The sequence below is a fragment of the Hylobates moloch genome, unplaced genomic scaffold (assembly GCF_009828535.3).
Source record: "Hylobates moloch isolate HMO894 unplaced genomic scaffold, HMol_V3 SCAFFOLD_13, whole genome shotgun sequence".
In the NCBI taxonomy this organism is placed as follows: domain Eukaryota; kingdom Metazoa; phylum Chordata; class Mammalia; order Primates; family Hylobatidae; genus Hylobates; species Hylobates moloch.
This window is the reverse complement of record NW_026652288.1, coordinates 40,110,223-40,129,998: the sequence shown is the minus strand read 5'-3', so window position 1 is coordinate 40,129,998 and position 19,776 is coordinate 40,110,223. Positions and strand designations below refer to the sequence as shown.

At 39.6% G+C, this 19,776-nt stretch overlaps 1 protein-coding gene across 4 annotated transcripts in view; it reads left to right on the top strand.

Annotated features, from left to right (window-relative positions):
- ZNF568 (zinc finger protein 568) overlaps positions 1-19,776 on the top strand; it is a 90,046-nt gene that overhangs the window by 35,366 nt on the left and 34,904 nt on the right. For 2 of the 4 annotated variants that reach the window (XM_032173137.2, XM_058426314.1), the window contains one exon: positions 628-4,139. In XM_032173137.2, coding sequence (XP_032029028.1) covers positions 628-2,204 — 1,577 coding nt within the window. In that variant the 3' untranslated portion in view covers positions 2,205-4,139. Of the gene's footprint in view, positions 1-627; positions 4,140-19,776 lie in introns of those variants that run through there. The other 2 variants (XM_032173136.2, XM_032173135.2) reach the window with 2 other exon arrangements.

Below are 19,776 nucleotides of genomic sequence, written 5' to 3'. Positions count from 1 at the left end.
AATTCTTGAGCCTTTCCACTGATTTCTGGCCAAATCACTTTGTTGCTTATTGTCATTTGCATCTTCATGATACTTTATAGCTTTGCTATTCAGTTTATGGTTCCCTAAATGCTTCTCGTCCTGCAGTATTATGTTAAAATCTCTTGTTCACCTTTTTTTACGTTCGTGTCTCCTTTTTCTTATGGATTTAACCCTTTATTCTTTCACTATCGTTTTAATGGAATTTTAGGAAGGAGGAAAAATACATGCATTGAAGCCAGTGTGTTTAATCACAAATGTTCATTTTGTTCTCTAGCCGTTTGACTCCCTATCAGTCATTTTTGTGTTCACCCTTTCATTTTAATTATTTTATTCATTTTGCTGATTTCTGCACTATACGTGGACACTTTAAAAATCAATCAAGGCTACTTGGACCTACAGATGTCAGTTTTTGTCTCCATATGTTTTATGTAGTAGTTAACTTCTCAAACCTTAGGAACTAGGAACATTTACTCTTAACTTTCTTTTGTGTTGGTTGACTAAGCCAACATCAAAGATTAAACCCCACATTTGCCAATTTCTGATATGTTATTAATAGTCTAGTGGTAGAATAATTCACAAATAATAATTTCTGGTCCTCCATTCTAGAAGTTTGGGAAGTTGATGAACAGATCAAGAAGCAACAGGAAACACTTGTGAGGAAAGTCACATCCATCTCCAAGAAAATTCTGATAAAGGAAAAAGTCATTGAATGTAAAAAAGTTGCGAAAATATTTCCTCTGAGTTCAGACATTGTTACTTCAAGACAAAGCTTCTATGACTGTGACTCACTTGATAAGGATTTGGAACGTAATTTAGACTTACTTAGATATGAGAAAGGCTGTGTAAGAGAGAAACACAGTAATGAGTTTGGGAAACCATTCTACCATTATGCATCCTGTGTTGTAACCCCCTTTAAGTGTAATCAGTGTGGACAAGACTTCAGTCATAAATTTGACCTCATTAGACATGAGCGAATTCATGCTGGAGAGAAACCTTACGAATGTAAAGAATGTGGAAAAGCCTTCAGTAGGAAGGAAAATCTTATTACACATCAGAAAATTCATACTGGGGAAAAACCATATAAGTGTAATGAATGTGGAAAAGCTTTCATTCAGATGTCAAACCTTATTAGACACCACAGAATTCATACTGGGGAGAAACCTTATGCATGTAAGGATTGTTGGAAAGCCTTCAGTCAGAAATCAAATCTCATTGAACACAAGCGAATTCACACTGGAGAGAAACCCTATGAATGTAAGGAATGTGGGAAGTCCTTCAGCCAGAAGCAAAATCTTATTGAGCATGAGAAAATTCATACTGGGGAGAAACCTTATGCATGTAATGAATGTGGTAGAGCTTTTTCTCGAATGTCATCTGTTACACTACATATGAGAAGTCACACAGGGGAGAAACCCTATAAATGTAATAAATGTGGAAAAGCCTTCTCTCAATGCTCAGTATTTATTATACATATGAGAAGTCACACTGGTGAGAAACCCTATGTATGTAGCGAATGTGGGAAAGCCTTCTCTCAAAGTTCATCCCTTACCGTACATATGCGAAATCATACAGCTGAGAAACCCTATGAATGTAAGGAATGTGGAAAAGCCTTCAGCAGGAAAGAAAATCTCATTACACATCAGAAAATTCACACCGGAGAGAAACCTTACGAATGCAGTGAATGTGGGAAAGCTTTTATTCAGATGTCAAACCTCATTCGACACCAGAGAATTCATACGGGTGAGAAACCCTATGCATGTACGATATGTGGAAAAGCCTTTAGTCAGAAATCAAACCTCACTGAACATGAGAAAATTCATACTGGAGAGAAACCTTATCATTGTAATCAATGTGGGAAAGCTTTCAGTCAAAGACAAAATCTTCTTGAGCATGAAAAAATTCATACTGGAGAGAAACCATTCAAATGTAATGAATGTGGTAAAGCCTTCTCTCGAATCTCATCCCTCACTCTTCATGTGAGAAGTCACACAGGGGAGAAACCCTATGAATGTAATAAATGTGGGAAAGCCTTTTCTCAGTGCTCATTGCTTATTATACATATGAGAAGTCATACTGGTGAGAAACCCTTTGAATGTAATGAATGTGGGAAAGCATTCTCTCAAAGAGCATCCCTTTCCATACATAAAAGAGGTCATACAGGTGAGAGACACCGGGTATATTAAATAAAAGAAGGCCTCTTAAATTCAACCCATGTTTTACTTAGAATATCTTGGCATAAGCTCAAAAAAACCAGGATCTTTATGGAAAAATTTTAATACTTTGTTAAAAGATGTAAGACTGGAATGAATGGAAAGAAATACCATATATATAGATGGAAAAACCCAGTATTATAAAAACCTCAATTCTAAAAATCTATAGACTGAATGCAGTTCCAAACAAAATCTACTAAGAATTTTCTAGGATCTTTCAAAAATGATTATAAAATTCATGTGAAATAGAAGTCTATGGATTGCTGAGACAATTTTGAAAAGAACAAAGGAAACACCCTCACTGTATGACATAAAGTTATAGTCATTTAAAAATGTGTGATACTAGTACATTAGTAGGTAAATAAGCAGATTTTAAAGAATAGAATATCCAGAAGCAGATTCATGAATATATGTGAACTCAGTGTATGTTAGACCTGACATGAATTAGTAGGGAAATGATGACCTAGTCAATAAAATTGCTGAAAATATTTGACTCTCTGTATTGGAGAAAATAAAATTACAACATTATGACATATTAAAAAATCAATATTCTTTTTTTTTTTTTTTGAGACAAGGGTCTCACTCTGTCACCCAGGCTGAAGTACAGTGGTGCAATCTCAGCTCACTGCAGCCTCTGCCTCCCGGGTTCTTTTTTTTTTTTTTTTTTTTTTGTATTTTTAGTAGAGATGGGGTTTCACCATGTTGGCCAGGCTAGTCTTGAACTCCTGACTTCAAGTGATCTGCCCTCTTTGGCCTCCCAAAGTGCTGGGGTTTACGGCTTGAGCCACTGCACCTGGCCAAAAAATTAATATTCTAAAGGATTTAAATACTGGAATTTGAAAAGCCAAACTGTGAAACCACTGGGAGAAAATAGGTGATATTGTCTATGATGTTGAGGCCAAGGAGCTTTTTTTTTTTTTTTTTTAAGACAAAAGGACCCTGTAATTCCACTTCTAGGTATACATCCTATAGAAACTCACAAATAATGCATAAGAAATATATATATAATATATGTATGTATGTATAGCCAGATGCAGTGGCACATGCCTATAATCCCAGCTACTTGGGAGGCTGATAGAAGAAGATAACTTGAGCTTGGGAGTTCAAGACCAGCCTGGGAAACATAGCAAGACCCCATCTCTTAAAAAAAAGGAAATATGTAGACATATATCTGCATTGAAAACAACCTAAATATTCATCAGTGGGGTAATAGATGAATAAAATATGATATATTCAAATGATAGAGTAGTATACAGCACTTAAAAGCAGTGAATCAGATCCATATTGTGTAACATGGATAGTTAATGTTGAATGAAAAAAATCAAAATACAAATGAAGCATTGTGTAATAATATTTATGTAAATTGGAATGAAATCATTTATAAAAAAACTGTTTCTATTATTGAAAAGTGTATGTAAAACTATTTAAAATAGAATAGAAGGATACACGCCCAATTATTGATAGCATTGTCTCTAGAAATTGAATTTGAGGCTGTTGATTAAAGGGAGACTTTAGCTTTGCTTGTAGTTTTTATGCCTTAAAAAAGACTGGTAGCATATAAAGTAAATCTTAAAAGCAAACGATACACAATGACAATATGAATGTTTGCTTGTAATAGTGTTTTTCTTGTTCTTTCTCAGAACAGGCCAAGGGAAGCCTGTGCCCATAGAAGGAAATGTTATAATGGATTCATATGCCCTATCAGATGCTCAACTATTTTATGAAAAATATCTCTAGAAAATTAGTAATTAGAATATTCCTGTTTATTATATAATGTGAAATTAGCACATTTTAACAGCTTGATGATGCTTTTTTTAATATTTTAACGTTTCTGAAATTGGACTCCTTTCAACTGATGATATCTTAGATTCAAGTAAATATTTAATTATTAAAAATTTGAAAATCAGATGCCAGTATAACAAATGAAATGTGTTTTTATTTACTAGCTCAGGGTATCATGGTCTACTACTCATGGTGCCTGTACGTTCGGTGGAGCCAGTATTATTAGACAGCAAATTTATTAGGTTCATAGCTAATCACCGATATATTTAGAGTACTGTGGAGAGATTAAGATTTTTCCTGAGAAAGTAACTTTGCAGTATTTGTTTTCTTGCCCTGTAATTTTCCATACAACCAGCATAGGCATTATTAATATCATTGTTAATTATAACAATATTTTGAAATGAGAAATCATTTATTTCCTGAGGTGGCCATAAGCAATTGTGTAAAAGTGTGTTTGTCTTAATCTAAAGACCATTTTATTCTTTTTACAACTCTTGACTTACACAGCCCATCCAGTTTTGGTTGGAAATGGTGGTGAACTTAGACCCTGAGCACTAATAATAGAGTTCCTCTTGAAGAGTCTCATTCTCTGTAATAATACATGAACCAACCCTTACAGAGGTGATGTTTTTATTATGCCATCTCTACAATATTATTTGATATACATTACAGAAAGCTGCTAATGCCTTTTTAAAAAGGAGATAGGGCCAGATGCAGTAGCTCAAGCCTGTAAACCCAGCACTTTGGGAGGCCGAGGCAGGTGGATCACCTGAGGTCAGGAATTCAAGACCAGCCTGGTCAACAGGATGAAACCCTGTCTCTACTAAAAATACAAAAATTAGCCAGGCATGGGGCAGGTGCCTGAAATCCCAGCTACGCAGAAGGCTGAAGCAGGAGAATTGCTTGAACGCGGGAGGCAGAGGTTGCAGTGAGCCAAGATCATGCCACTGCACTCTAGCCTGCGTGACAGAGTAAGACCCTTTCTCAAAAAAATAAAAAATAAAAATAAAAAGGAGATAGGCTGGGTGTGGTGGCTCACGCGTGTAATCCCAGCACTTTGGGAGGCCTAGGCGGGCCGATTACTTGAGGTCAGGAGTTCGAGACCAGCCTGGCCAATATGGTGAAAGCCCACCTCTACTAAAAATACAAAAATTAGCCGGGCGTGGTGGCACATGCCTGTAATCCCAGCTACTCAGGAGGCTGAGGCAGGAGAATCACTTGAACCTATAGGGGCGGAGGTTGCAGTGAGCCAAGATCACGCCAGTGCACTTCAGCCTGGGCGACAGCAAGATTCTGCCTCAAAAAAATAAAAACAATAAAAAGATAAAAATAGGGGGTGTTTGTGAAAAGGGATCTTTAGCTTTTATGATTGAACATTAACTATATTTGTTTGAAGTTGATTTCACAAAAGTAAATCTCAAGCTAAAGTTGTGAAGTACAACCATGACTATCAGTTTGGATTGTTATTAGGTATTTTTGAAGACTGATGGTGACTTAACAACAGCAGAGACTGACTTCAGTGAAAACAATGACAACTTACCAAAAATGAAATATCTAAATGAGTATTATCATTTCATAGTCCCTTCTTCAATAAGTTTTATACTACATCCAGTTTTGCCAGCATACCCAATATTTATGTGTGAACTTTTTTTTTTTTTTTGAGACAAAGTCTTGCTCTGTCACCCAGGCTGCAGAGCAGTGGCATGATCTCAACTCACGGCAACCTCTGCCTCCGGGTTCAAGTGATTCTCCTGCCTTAGCCTCCCAAGCAGCTGGGACCACAGGTGTGTGCCACCATACCTGGCTATTTTTTTTTTTCTTGTATTTTTAATGGAGCTGGGGTTTCACCATATTGGCCAGGCTGGTCTCGAACTCCTGACCTCAGGTGATCCACCCACCTCGGCCTCCCAAAGTGCTGGGATTACAGGCGTGACCCACTGTGCCAGCCTGTAAACCTTTTTTTTTTTTTGGAGAGGGAGTCTCCCTCTGTCGCCCAGGCTGGAGTGCAGCAGCATGATCTTGGCTCGCTGCAACCTCCACCTCCTGGGTTCAAGCGATTCTCCTGCCTCAGCCTCCTGAGTAGCTGGGACTACAGGCACACGCCACCATGCCCGGCTGATTTTTGTATTTTAATAGAGACAGGGTTTCACTATGTAGGTCAAGCTGGTCTGTGAGCCACCATGCCCAGCCTGTAAACCTTTTTTTAAAAAATAGTTTTCACATTTCATGTATCCACACAAGTTACCCTGTATAAATATTTGTGAGACTTTTTTTTTTTGTCTAAACAGTTGTTTTTCTCTGTGATTTTCTTTTTAATGTTTTTTTTGTTTGTTTGTTTTTTGGCCTGTACTTTATATGCCTTAAATCCTCCACCCCTTTCTTTACATAGCTTTAGAGTCAACAGAGAAACGTAAAATTCCAGTTAAGGCCCATAAGGACAACCTTAGATTTCTCTTTTGGCCTCGCTCACCCCAGTAAGACTGGCTGAACCTATCAGGTGAGGTAAAGTGCCTCAGAGTAGGTCTAAAAGGGCATTTTACTGATCTTGTGTCAGCAAACGGATGATCTGGTCTCTGTAAATTCATTTTTTCCTTCTGTCCTAAGGGGTAGAAATAATAAGATAGATATAAGTGACTGAGATAAACATTGAAAAAAATCATTAATTAAATCATGGTGAATTCTTTACCTGGACACACATGAGTTACTGCCTAGAGAGTTTCCATTCTAGAGTTCAAACTTCATAAGAGGTTCAGTTCCTGTGAATGGCCCTCAAAACACACAGAATAAAACATACTAATAGTGGCTTGGACTAGACACAGCAGTAGAAATTGGTAGATTTCAGATACATTTTGGAGGTGATTCAACATAATGAGTTCATATGAAAGATGAGGAATAAAGAGATAAAGGATAACTCCTATGCTTTTATGGAAAGAAACTGGCTGGACGGTGGACCATTTGATAAAAATGCAGCAGGCTGGGGAGAAATATTTTAGGGTAAAGATTGGGGATGGACTCAAGATGTGTGATGGACTTTCTTTTCAGCAGTTTCCCAGAAGCAGGCTTTGAGATGAGGATTCCTATGCAAGTGACTTATTAAGGAAGTGCTTTCAGTAAGAGCGGTAAGGGAATGGAGGAAGCAGAATAAGAAAAAGAAGTAAGTCAAGGGTGTGATCGCAGGCACAGTCCTGCCATGGATGATGTCATCCTGATCCCTGTGGGAACTCGGGAAGCTATGCCTCAGACTTTTCAAGATTCCATCTTCAGGACTGAGGCACTTGTGCTGCCAACTTCTGAGAATCTTGGCTGCTGACAACTCACAGCTAAATTCCTCTAAGGAATTGCTGTTGGATGAAAGGAGCTGCCTTATGCAAGGTTACACTGTCTCCCTTCAGGCAGCTTGGCCCACGTTGCCTCAGTTTAGAGCAACTCTGAAGAGCAATCCCAGCTCTAGAGCTCCCCAGGGAACAAATTTCAACTGCATCAGTTTAATTTCTCTTTCCATCCAATTCTGCTTTATTCATTTCCTTACTGCTGATATTCCCAAGAGATCTCCCCAATAAACCCTACCATAGATTTCCATCTCAGATTCTCTTTTCTTGGGAAACTGACTTAAAACAGTAGGCATTTTGCAACAGCAGTCCTCAAATTGAAATTAAAAAAAGTTTTGTTTTGTTTTTTGAGACAGGGTCTCACTCTGCTGCCCAGGCTGGAGTATGTGATGCAATCTTGGCTCACTGAAACCTCTGCCTCCCAGGCTCAAGCGATTCTCATGCCTCAGCCTTCTGAGTAGCTGGGATTACAGGTGTGTACTACCATGCTCAGCTAATTTTTCATATTTTTAGTAGAGATGGGGTTTCACTATGTTGGCTAGGCTGTTCTTGAACTCCTGGCCTCAAGTGACTTGCCCACCTTGGTTTCCCAAAGTGCTGAGATTACAGGTGTTAGCCACAGCACCCAACCAAAAAATATTTTTGATTCATTTGAAACTAATAAACTCATTACATGTTAATACAAATAATAAATTTTTATGAAATTATTTTATGAAAAATAATTATTTCCAATACGAAAAAAAATAAGAGCGTCATTGTTACACAATTTTCAAATACTTTAAATTAAAGCAGACAACTGGGTTCTCATATCTGCTTCTACATTCAGTCACATGTCATGTAAGACTGGGAAACTCCATTCTATACTCATGAGCAAATGAGATCAAAAGAAGGAAAAATATGAAAATAGTTTCAATCTCAAGGCCCCCTAGGGATTTCCAGACTGTTCTTTTTTTTTTTTTTTAAATGGAGTCTTGCTCTGTCGCCCAGGCTGGGGTGCAGTGGCGCAATCTCGGCTCACTGCAATCTCCGCCTCTGGGGTTAAGCAATTCTCCCTGCCTCAGCCTCCCAAGTAGCTGGGATTACAGGCGCCTGCCACCATCCCTGGCTAACTTTTGTATTTTTAGTAAAGATGGGGTTTCGCCATGTTCGCCAGGCTGGTCTTGAACTCCTGACCTCAGGTGATCCGCCTCAGCCTCCCAGAGTGCTGGGATTACAGGCATAAGCCACCACACCCAGCCCAGACTGTTCTTTAACTGCTGTTGTGACATTTGGTGTGGTTTCTTCAAAAACTTGATGTCATGGGCTAAAGAGGTATATAAACAGGAGGCTAAAGGGAAGCATGGGCATGCTTTCTAGAAGAGGTCTCAGATGGAGGACTTGAGAAACAAAGAAGATGAATAAGGAAAATGTTAAATATGTGGGTAATTAGAAACAAATATTGGCAGGTGGAAAAGAAGAGCAAGATTGATTTACAGGTTTTTCAAAGGCTATGAAAATACTGGAAAACAATGGTGTATAATTCAGTGGATTGGAGTGGGTTTGATTTAAAGTATTTCAAGTCTCTTTACTATTAAATATAAAGCTAATTTTTTAAGATTCAGATTTTGAAGGATTGTAAGAGACCCAAAAGATTGCCTTATTGAGTTGAGGAAGTTCCCTTTATTCCTAAGTTTGCTGACTGTTTGTATTGTGATTGGGTGTTGGATTTTTGTCAAATGATTTTTCTGCATCTATTGACATGATTATATGATTTTTCTTCTTTAGCCTCTTGATGTTATGAATGAGATTAATAGATTTTCAAAGGTTGAATCAATCTTGCATTTCTGGGATAAATCCCACTTGATTGTGGTGTATAATTCTTTTTATATATTATTGGATTTGATTTGCTAATATTTTATTGAGTATTTTTGCATCTGTATTCATGAGAGATATTGTTCTGTAGTTTTCTTTTCCTGTAATATGTTTCTCCTGGTTTTGGTATTAGGATAATGCTGGCCTCATAGATTGAGTTAAGCAATATTTCCTTTTTCTAGAAGAGAGGGTAGAGAATTGATAAACTTTCTTTCTTATATGTCTGGGAGCATTAATCAGTAAACCCATCTGGGCCTGATGCTTTCTATTTTGGAAGGTTAATAGTTATTGATTCCATTTATTTAATAGATACAGGCCTGTTTGGATTGTCTATTTATTCTTGGTGAGTTTTTGACAGATTGTGTCTTTCAAGGAATTAATCTGTTGCATGTAGATTATCAAATTTGTGGGCATAATATGCTTTATACTCTTTTATTCTTGCTCATAATATTCTTGTTTTCTTTTCTTTTTTTTCTTTCTTTCTTTTTTTTTTTTTTTTTTTTTTTGAGACAGGGTCTCTCTTTCGCCCAGCCTGGAGTGCAGTGACACAATCTTGGCTGACTGCAACCTCCACCTCCTGGGTTCAAGCAATTCTCTTGCCTCAGCCTCCCAAGTAGCTGGGGTTACAGGCGTACACCACCAAGCCCAGCTAATTTTTTTGTATTGTTAGTAGAGACAGGGTTTCGCCATCTTGGCCAGGCTGGTCTCAAACTCCTGACCTCAAGTGATCGACCCTCAGCCTCCCAAAGTGCTGAGATTACAGGCGTGAGCCACCATGCCCAGCCAGGTGGAGTCTTTAGATTTTCCTAGATATAGGATTATATCATCAACAAAAAGGCACAATTTGACTTCCTCTTTTCCAATTTGGATACCTTTTAATTCTTTCTCTTGCCTGATTAGTCTGGCTAGGATTTCCAGTACTATGTTGAATAGGAGTGGTGAAAGTCGGCGTTGCCAATTCTCAGTGGAAATGCTTTCAACTTTTCCCTATTCACTATGGTGTTAGCTGTGGGTTTGTTACGTATAACCTTTATTATTCTGAGGTATGTACCTTCTGTGCCTAGCTTGTTGAAGTTTTTATTGTGAAAGCATGTTGGATTTTATCAGATGCTTTTTCTGCATCTATTGAGATGATCATATGGTTTTTGTCCTTTATTCTGCTGTGATGTATCATGTTAACTGATTTGCATACATTGACCCATCTTTGCATCCCTGGTATAAACCTCACTTGATTGTGGTGTATTATCATTTTGCTGTGCTATTGGATTTGGTTTGTTAGTGCTTTGTTGAGGATTTTTGCATCTACTTTTGTCAGATATCAGCCTTTAGTTTTCTTTTTATGTTGTGCCCTTCTCCAGTTTTGGTAATAGGATGATCCTGGCCTTGTAGAATGAGTTGGGGAGAATTCTCTCCTCTTTTATTTTTTGAAATAGTTTCAGGAGAATTGGTATTAGTTTTTCTTTGTATGGTATAATTTGGCTGTGATTCCAAGTGGCCCTGGGCTTTTCTTGGTTGGGAGACTTTTTATTACTGATTTAATCTCACTACTTAGTGGTCTGTTCAGATTTTATATTTCCTCCTCATTCAGTCTTGGTAAGTTTTATGTTTTCAGGAATATGTATGTTCTCCCTAGGTTTTCTAGTTTGTCAGTATATAGTTGCTGATAAGTCTGTGACACTCTTTTGTATTTCTGTAGTATCAGTTGTAATGTCTCCTTCTTCATTTCTAATTTTGCTTATTTGGGTATTCTCTCTTCTTGGTTAGTCTAGCTGGTGGTTTATCAATTTGGGTTATCTTTTTGAATAACCAACTTTTCATTTTGTGGATCCTTCATACTATTTTAGTCTCCATTTCATTTAATTCTGCTCTGATCTTTATTATTTCTTTTATTTTGCTAATTTGTGGCTTGGCTTGTTCCTGTTTTCTAGTTCTCTGAGGTACATTGTTAGACTGTTAATTTGTAATTGTTCTACTTTTTTTTTTTTCTTTTTTTTTTTGAGACAGAGTCTCCTTGCTCTGTTGCCCAGGCTAGAGTGCAATGGTGTAATCTCGGCTCACTGTAACCTCTGCGTCCCGGGTTCAAGTGGTTCTCCAGCCTCAGCCTCCCGAGTACCTGGGATTACAGGCGCTCACCACCATGCCTGGCTAATGTTTGTATTTTTAGTAGAAATGGGGTTTCACCATATTGGCCAGGCTGGTCTCGAACTCCTGACCTCAGGTGATCCGCCCGCCTCGGCCTCCCAAAGTGTTGGGATTACAGGCATGAGCCACTGTGCCCAGCCAACTTTTTTGATTTGCATTCTACATTTATTGCTACAAGCTTCCTTCTTAGCACTACTTTTGCCTTATTTCACAGGTTTGGGAATGTTGTGTTTTCATTTTCGGTTGTTTCAAGAAGCTTTTCTTCGGCCTGGCATGGTGGCTCACCATGTAAAAATACAAAAATTAGCCGGAGTGGTGGCACTTGCCTATAATCCCAGCTACTCGGGAGGCTGAGGCAGGAGAATCACTTGAATCTGGGAGGTGGAGGTTGCAGTAAGCCGAGGTCGTGCCATTGCACCACAGCCTTGGCAACAAGAGTGAAACGCCATCTCAAAAAAAAAAAAAAAAAAAAAAAAAAAGAATTTTTCTTTCAATTTTCATTTTAGTTGTGATCTTTAGTGGTTATTCGGGAGTATGATATTTAATTTCCATTTATTGGTATAGTTACCAAAGTTCCTCTTGGTGTTAATCTCTAGTTTTATTCCATTGTGGTCTAAGATACTTGATAAGATTTCAGCTTTTAAAAATTTGTTGAGACTTGTTTTGTGGCCTACTCGATGGCCTATTATGGAGAATGTTCCATGTACTGATGAAAATAATGTATAGTCTGCATCTTTTTGGGTGAAAGGTTCTGTGAATATCTGTTAGGTGTGTTTGGTCTAAAGTCCAGTTTAAATCTAATTTTTTAAAACTGTCTAATTTTTTAAAACTGTCTAATGCTGAGGATGGGGTGTTGAAGTCCCTCATTATTATTGTATTGCAGTCTCTCTCTTTAGATCTAGTAGTATTTGCTTTATAAATCTGGGTACTTCAGTGTTGGCTGCATATATATTTAGAATTGTTATATCCAGTGCTGGTTTAATCACTTTATGGTTATCTAATGACCTTCTTTGTCTCTCTTTTTACTCTTTTTGACTTAAAATCTCTTTAATCTGTTAGAAATATAGCCACTCCTGCTCACTTTTGGTTTCCATTTTCATGGAATATCTTTTTCCATCCTTTTACTTTCAGTCCATATGTGTCATTACCAGTAAGGCGAGTTTTTTATAAGTATGATATTTGGGGACCTTTTTTTAAAAAAAAATCCATTCAGCCATTCTCTATTTTTTAAGTGGGAAATTTAATCCATTTATATTCAAAGTTATTATTATTATTATGAGATGGAGTCTCACTCTGTTGCCCAGGCTGGAGTGCAATGGCGTGTTCTTAGCTCACTGCAGCCTCTGCCTCCTCAGTTCAAGCTATTCTGCATCAGCCTCCTGAGTAGCTGGGATTACAGGCATGCGCTGGCACGCCTGGCTATTTTTATATTTTTTGTAGAGATAGGATTTTGCCATGTTGGCCAGGCTGGTCTCGAACTCCTTGACCTCAGGTGATCCGCCCGCCTCGGCCTCCCAAAGTGCTGGGATTATAGGCGTGAGCCACCAACCTGGCTCAAGGTTATTATTGATATATGAAGCTTTGTGTCTATCATATTGTTAATTGGTTTGGGTTTTTTTTTTTTTTTTTTTTGAGACCTCCTGGGCTCAAGCAGTCCTCCTCCCACCTGAGCCCCACAAGTAGCTCCCCATGCACTACCACGCCTGGCTAATTTTTTTGTTTTTATAGAGATGGAGTTTCACTATGTTGCCCAGGCTAGTCTTAAACTGCTGGACTCTAATGATCTTCCCCTCTCTGGCTGGGGATTACAGATTTAAACCACCATGCCCATTTTTTGTTGTTTTATGTTGTTGTTGTTTTTTTTAACTTGTTTTCTTATTGTCAGTGTGGCTTGGTAGATTTCTGTAGTAGTACCGTATGAGTCCTTTCTCTTTCTTCTTTATGTGTTTGCTTTACCAGTGAGTTTTATAGTTTCACTTATTTTCATGATGGTAAGTGTTGCAGTGTTATTTTTTGCTTCCGGATTTAAGACCCCCTTGAACTTTTCTTTCTTTCTTTTTTTTTTTTTTTTCGTTTCTGAGACACAGTTTCACTCTGCCACCCAGGCTGGAATGTAGTGGTACAATCTCGGATCACTGCAACCTCCACCTCCCAGGTTCAAGTGATTCCCGTGCCTCAACCTCAGAAGTAGCTAGGATTACAGGCGTGCTCCACCACAGATGGCTGATTTTTGTATTTTTGGTAGAGACGGTCTTTTACTATGTTGGCCAGGCTATTCTCAAGCTCCTGACGTCAAGTGATCCACGCACCTAACCTCCCATAGTGCTGAGATAATAGGCAGCCCAGCCTTCGGCTTTTCTTGTAAAGCCAGTCTAGTGGTAACAAATTTCCTTAGCATTTGCTTGTCTGGAAAGGACTATTTCGGCTGGGCGCGGTGGCTCACGCCTGTAATCCCAGCACTTTGGGAGGCCGAGGCGGGCGGATCACGAGGTCAGGAGATGGAGATTATCCTGGGTAACATGGTGAAACCCTGTCTCTACTAAAAATACAAAAAATTAGCCGGACGTGGTGGTGGACACCTGTAGTCCCAGCTACTCAGGAGGCTGAGGCAGGAGAATGGCGTGACCCGGGAGGCGGAGCTTGCAGTGAGCCGAGATTGCGCCACTGCACTCCAGCCTGGGTGACAGAGCCAGACTCCGTCTCAACAACAACAACAAAAAGAAATCCTCTTTTAATCTTATGGGGTTTCTTTTATAGGTGACTAGATGCTTTTTTTTTCTTTTAAGGATTCACTCTTTATCTTTGTTTGACTTGAAACAATGTGAATATAATTGTGCCATGGAGAAAAACTTTTTGCATTTTATCTCCTTGCATATTGCGAGCCTTCTGTATCTGGATGTCTGAATCTCTTGTTAGGCTTTGGAAGTTTTCATCCATAATTTTAAATAGGTTTTCATTGCTAAATAATGGTACCACAATTACCTGTTAATGAATAGTTGCGTTGTTTCCAGTTTGGGGGCTATCAAAAATAAGGCTACCATGAACATTTGTGTAAAAATTCTTTGTATAGATGTATATTTTCATTTCTCTTGGATAAATACCAAGGATTGGATTGGCTAGGTAGTATAGGAGATATGAATTTTATGAAAATTCTTAATTTCAGACCTGTCAATTCAGTCTCAGTAGCTTCATTTTTCTTAGCTTGATAAATGATGGAAATATTAACCCAGTGGCAATTTTATGTACAAACACTGATGAATGTCAGCAGCACTAGGCTTTGGGCAGAGTGCCAGAGCAAACGGCAAAGCAAAGCCTCAACAGCTGCTCCTGGGGCATAATTAATGACCATGTCCTAAAGACATTTTAGTGTTAACATATAACCAGCTACTGTTTCTCCTGTAACTAAATTTAACAACTGACAGCAACATGAACAGCATTTTATGAAATACTCCCAATACAGTCTCTATTAAATGAATTTGGCAGAGGGCTATGCTATGACTGGTGCCCTGTTTCAGGATTGTTTTTTAACATTGGTAATACCTTTTCATGCATTAGAAAGGCCCAAGTTGGCCGGGCGCAGTGGCTCACAGCTGGAATCCCAGCACTTTGGGAGGCTGAGGCAGGCGGATCACGAGGTCAAGAGATCGAGACCATCCTAGCCAACATGGTGAAACCTCATCTCTACTAAAAATACAAAAATTAGCTGGGTGTGGTGGCAGGCGCCTCTAGTCCCAACTACTCAGGAGGCTGAGGCAGAAGAATCGCTTGAACCTGGGAGGCGGAGGTTGCAGTGAGCCGAGGTTGTGCCACTGCACTCCAGCCTGGCAACAGAGCGAGACTCAGTCAAAAAAAGAAAGAAAGAAAGATTAAGAGAGAGGGAGGGAGGGAAGGAAGGAAGGAAGGAAGGAAGGAAGGAAGGAAGGAAGGAAGGAAGGGTGGGTCCAAGTCACATAAACATTTGTTAGATTTGCTTCTAAACCTTTGTGAAATACTACTTTCTTGTTACATAGTGGACAGTAACTTTGTAAGATCTCCTGGTGTCCAGAACTCAAGCTTGATTTCTGTTGTTTCTGGATATCTCTTAAAGAAACAAGTACTAGAGGCAGAGAATAACCCATTAAGTATTCTCTGAAATATGAGGCATCTGAGCCTATCTGATCTTTAAGTCAAAATAATGAAGTGAGCCAGGCATAGTGGCTCATGCCTGTAATCCTCACACTTTGGGAAGCCAGGGTGGGAAGATAGCTTGAGCCCAGGAGTTCGAGACCAGCCTGGGCAACATAGTGAGACCCTGTGTCTACAAAAAATTAAAAAAAAATTTGGCAGATGGTGTGACGCACACTTGTAGTCCCAGCTACTTGGGAGGCTGAGGTGGGAGGATCCTTGAGCTCGGGAGGTTGGGGCTGCAATGAGCCATGATCACCACTCCAGCCTGGGCAACAGAATAAGACCTTATCTCTTATAAATAAATAAACAAACAAATAAAATAATGAAGTGAAAGTGGATACAAGAGGTGGTGGAGCTTGTAGCATATGACAACCATGTCCCCTGAGGTGACTGATACCTCCAGTGTTAGAGGTGGAAGAGCATCACCTCTAAATAAAAAATTATCTTCTGCGCTCTCCTAGTTGGGACACTGATCTTTAGTCTTTGGGGACAAGCAAGTACTATAAGAGGGACTTGTATCTATACAAAGACTTGTACAACTGGGCTTGAAATTTTCATTAAGGATGTAAATGTTATCCTACTTTCTTGGGAATCTTTGATTATTGCTATGGTTTGAATATTTGTCCCCTCCGAAATTAATGTTGAAATTTAGTTGCCATTATAACAGTATTAAGGGGTGGAACCTTTACAAGGTGATTAGCTCATGAGAGCTCCACATTCATGGGTGGGATTAATGCTGTTATAAAAGGACAAGTTGGGCATCCTTTTAGCTCTTTGCCTGTCTGCCTTCCATGTGAGGACAACCATGAGTCATAAATCTGGCCAGTGAGATATAAGCAAAAATATTTGGGGGTAATGGGTATTTGAAAGCATTTTCTTCCTTAATAAAAGGGACATAATCAGCCAGCACAGTCTTTTCCCTTAATTTTTGTCAACAGCAGAGACCAGCATTGAGTCCCTGATATAGCAGCATTCCCTTTTGGAACCAGCTAGCCACCTGACACAAGGCCAATTACACTGGGCCTGTTCTGTCATGGATGAGACAGAGATTCATTCTTATAAGTATGGACAGATATTCTGGATATAGACTTTTTTTTCTTGCCCGTAATGCTGCTGCCAGCATCACAACCATGGACTTACAGAATGCTTTCTCCACCATTATGGCATCCCCCCCAGTTTTGTGTGTGATCAAGGACTTTTTTTTTTTTTTTTTTTTTTGTAGACAGAGTCTTGCTCTGTCACCCAGGCTGGAGTGCAATGGTGTGATCTCGGCTCACTGCAACCTCTGCCTCCTGGTTCAAGCGATTCTCCTGCCTCAGCCTCCCAAGTAGCTGGAATTACAGGTGCACATGGCCACACTGAGATAATTTTTGTATTTTTAGTAGAGAGGTTTCACCACGTTGACCAGGGTGGTCTCGAACTCCTGACCTCAGGTGATCTGCCCGCCTCGGCCTCCCAAAGTGCTGGGATTACAGGCGTGAGCCACAGTGCCCAGCCTGATTACCGGATATAAGGTTAATATTTAAAAATCAGACCACGTGTGGTGGGTCCTCAGGTGGATCACCTGAGGTCAGGAGTTCAAGACCAGCCTGGCCAACATGATGAAATCCTGTCTCTACTAAAAAATATAAAAATCAGTTGGAAGTGATTGTCCATGCCTGTAATCCCAGCTACTCGGGTGGCTGAGACACGAGAATTGCTTAAACTGGGGAGGTGGAGGTTGCGGTGAGCTGAGATTGCACCGCTGCATTCCACCCTGGGCAACAGAGACTCTGTCTCAAAAAGAAAAAAAGAAATGGGGTCTTGCTTTGTTTCTCAGGCTGGTCTTCAACACCTGGCCTCAAATGATCCTCCTGCCTTGGCCTCCCAAAGTGTTGGGATTACAGGCGTGAACCATTATGCCTGGCCCATCTTCTCATTTGGATAGCTGTACCTTGCCAGGTAGAAATAGAGTTGTTTCATTGTTGTAAAGGAGCTCAAGTTGTGTATAAAAAAGTGTATAGAAACTTAGTACCCAAAGGGTTAGACTATGTCAGTTATCAGTGTATTGCCTCTCAGCTCCAAATTAACCTTTTCAATACTGGTCTGTGAAAGTGGACAACTTGAAGCATTTCTCCTTTACAGTGTGATATTAAGCTTTGTCAGTAGAGGGTGTGGACACTGAAGAGGGACATTGAAGGAGGAAGGGGTCTTTCTGGCTCAGGTTGAAGCATTTTGCTTTTCCTTGCTCTTGCTTCATGGTCCATCAGTGGGAGGTGTGTATGTGAGACTATTCAGCGATGCTCAGCACCAGCTGTGCTCCAGAGCACGCAGTCTCTTGGAGATCTTGCATATCTGGCCTGGGCCTGGCGGACTACCTTGCTGAGGCCCTTCTCATGAGAGACCGTGTGCTCCAGACCTCATGCTCACAGTGGCACCCAAACTCCTCTGCATCCTGGCCATCAGCCGTAGCTTGCTTGTGTAATGGGGAGTAATTTCCTGTAGCCGTCCTGATGTGGATACCATGCATCTCAGGCCTAAGGCCTACAGTGCCACTCCAACTCTCTTTGAGTACTTGGCAACGTAGCAAACTTCTCCAGCAGTACAGTGAGCTACAACCACATCTTCAGTGAGGTTTGAAACTCACCCTTGGGAAAGACCTCCTTCCAAGTATGTTCTCTCTTGGGTACCCTCCCTCAGCTCTAAAGGGCCTTTTAGAGTTCTCCTCATGCCCCTATAGTTTCTGTCTGATCATTGCTTAATAATTCTTTATATTATAATTCTGTTTAAATTCCTTTGGCCGGGTGCAGTGGCTCACACTTGTAATCCCAACACTTTGGGAAGCCGAGGTGGGTGGATCACCTGAGGTCAGGAGTTCAAGACCAACCTGGCCAACATGGTGAAACCCCGTCTCTACTTAAAATACAAAAGTTAGCTGGGCATGGTGGCAGGTGCCTGTAATCCCAGCTACTTGGGAGGCTGAGGCACGAGAATCACTTGAACCCGAGAGGCAGAGATTACAGTGAGCTGCGATAGCACCCCTGTACTCCAGCCTAGGTGACAGAGCAATACTCTGTCTCAAAAAAAAAAAAAAAAAAAAAAAAAAAATTCCTTTGCGGTTTCTGTTTCCTGACTGTATCCAGACTGAAACAAACTGACTATAGAAGGTGGCTGCTGATGCTTAAAAAGCTTCTCATCCAACCATTTCTGGCAAAAGCCCACCATCATTCACCAAGACCTTCACACTTAAGCTTTCCGTGATACCCAACTGCTTAAAGTCTCATAAGGCAGGACAGTTTGCCATCAACCAAAAGCATAATGAGTTGTTTCACCACAATAGTCCTGTCTCCATGGCAGATCATAATGTCCACAATAAAGAATCTCATCTTTCTCTCCAAGATAGGTGTTTTTGCCCCATTAGTGCTTGGAATAGAACAGTGGGCATGATGGAGAATCTCAACAACATGAAAATGCATATCTGTTAACAGTGGTGTTGTATTTTCTTGTGGGCTAAATTGAAAACCCAGGAACAAAATAAAAACTTGGTTGTATTTGAAATTATCCCATAAAATATCTAAGATGTCCTACAAAGCATATAACATGGATCAATTATCCAACACTGAAGAATAACATGTATATATGTGTGTCAACTGTACACCATAATATCCACACATAGTAGAAAGTCCACATATAAAATGTAATTTCATGATTCATATTTATATGAAAGAAAAATACATACAAATTTATATGAAAGAGTAACATATTAATTTACATGAAAATGTAACATATATCTTATATTAAATATGCATATGGGCCAGGTGCAGTGGCTTACGCCTGTAATCCCAGCACTTTGGGAGGCCGAGGCGGGTGGATCACCAGGTCAGGAGATCGAGATCAGCCTGGCCAACATGGTGAAACCCCGTCTCTACTAAAAATAGAAAAATTAGCCGGGCGTGGTGGCGGGTGCCTGTAGTCCCAGCTTGAACCAGGAGGCAGAGGTTGCAGTGACTCGAGATCACGCCACTGCACTTCAGCCTGGCAACAGAGCAAGACTCCGTCTCAAAATATATATAATAAATATAAATATATATACATATTTATCTATAATAAATATAAATATATACATATTTATCTATAATAAATCCAAATATATATACATATTTATCTATAATAAATCCAAATATATATACATATTTATCTATAATAAATCCAAATATATATACATATTTATCTATAATAAATCCAAATATATATACATATTTATCTATAATAAATCCAAATATATATACATATTT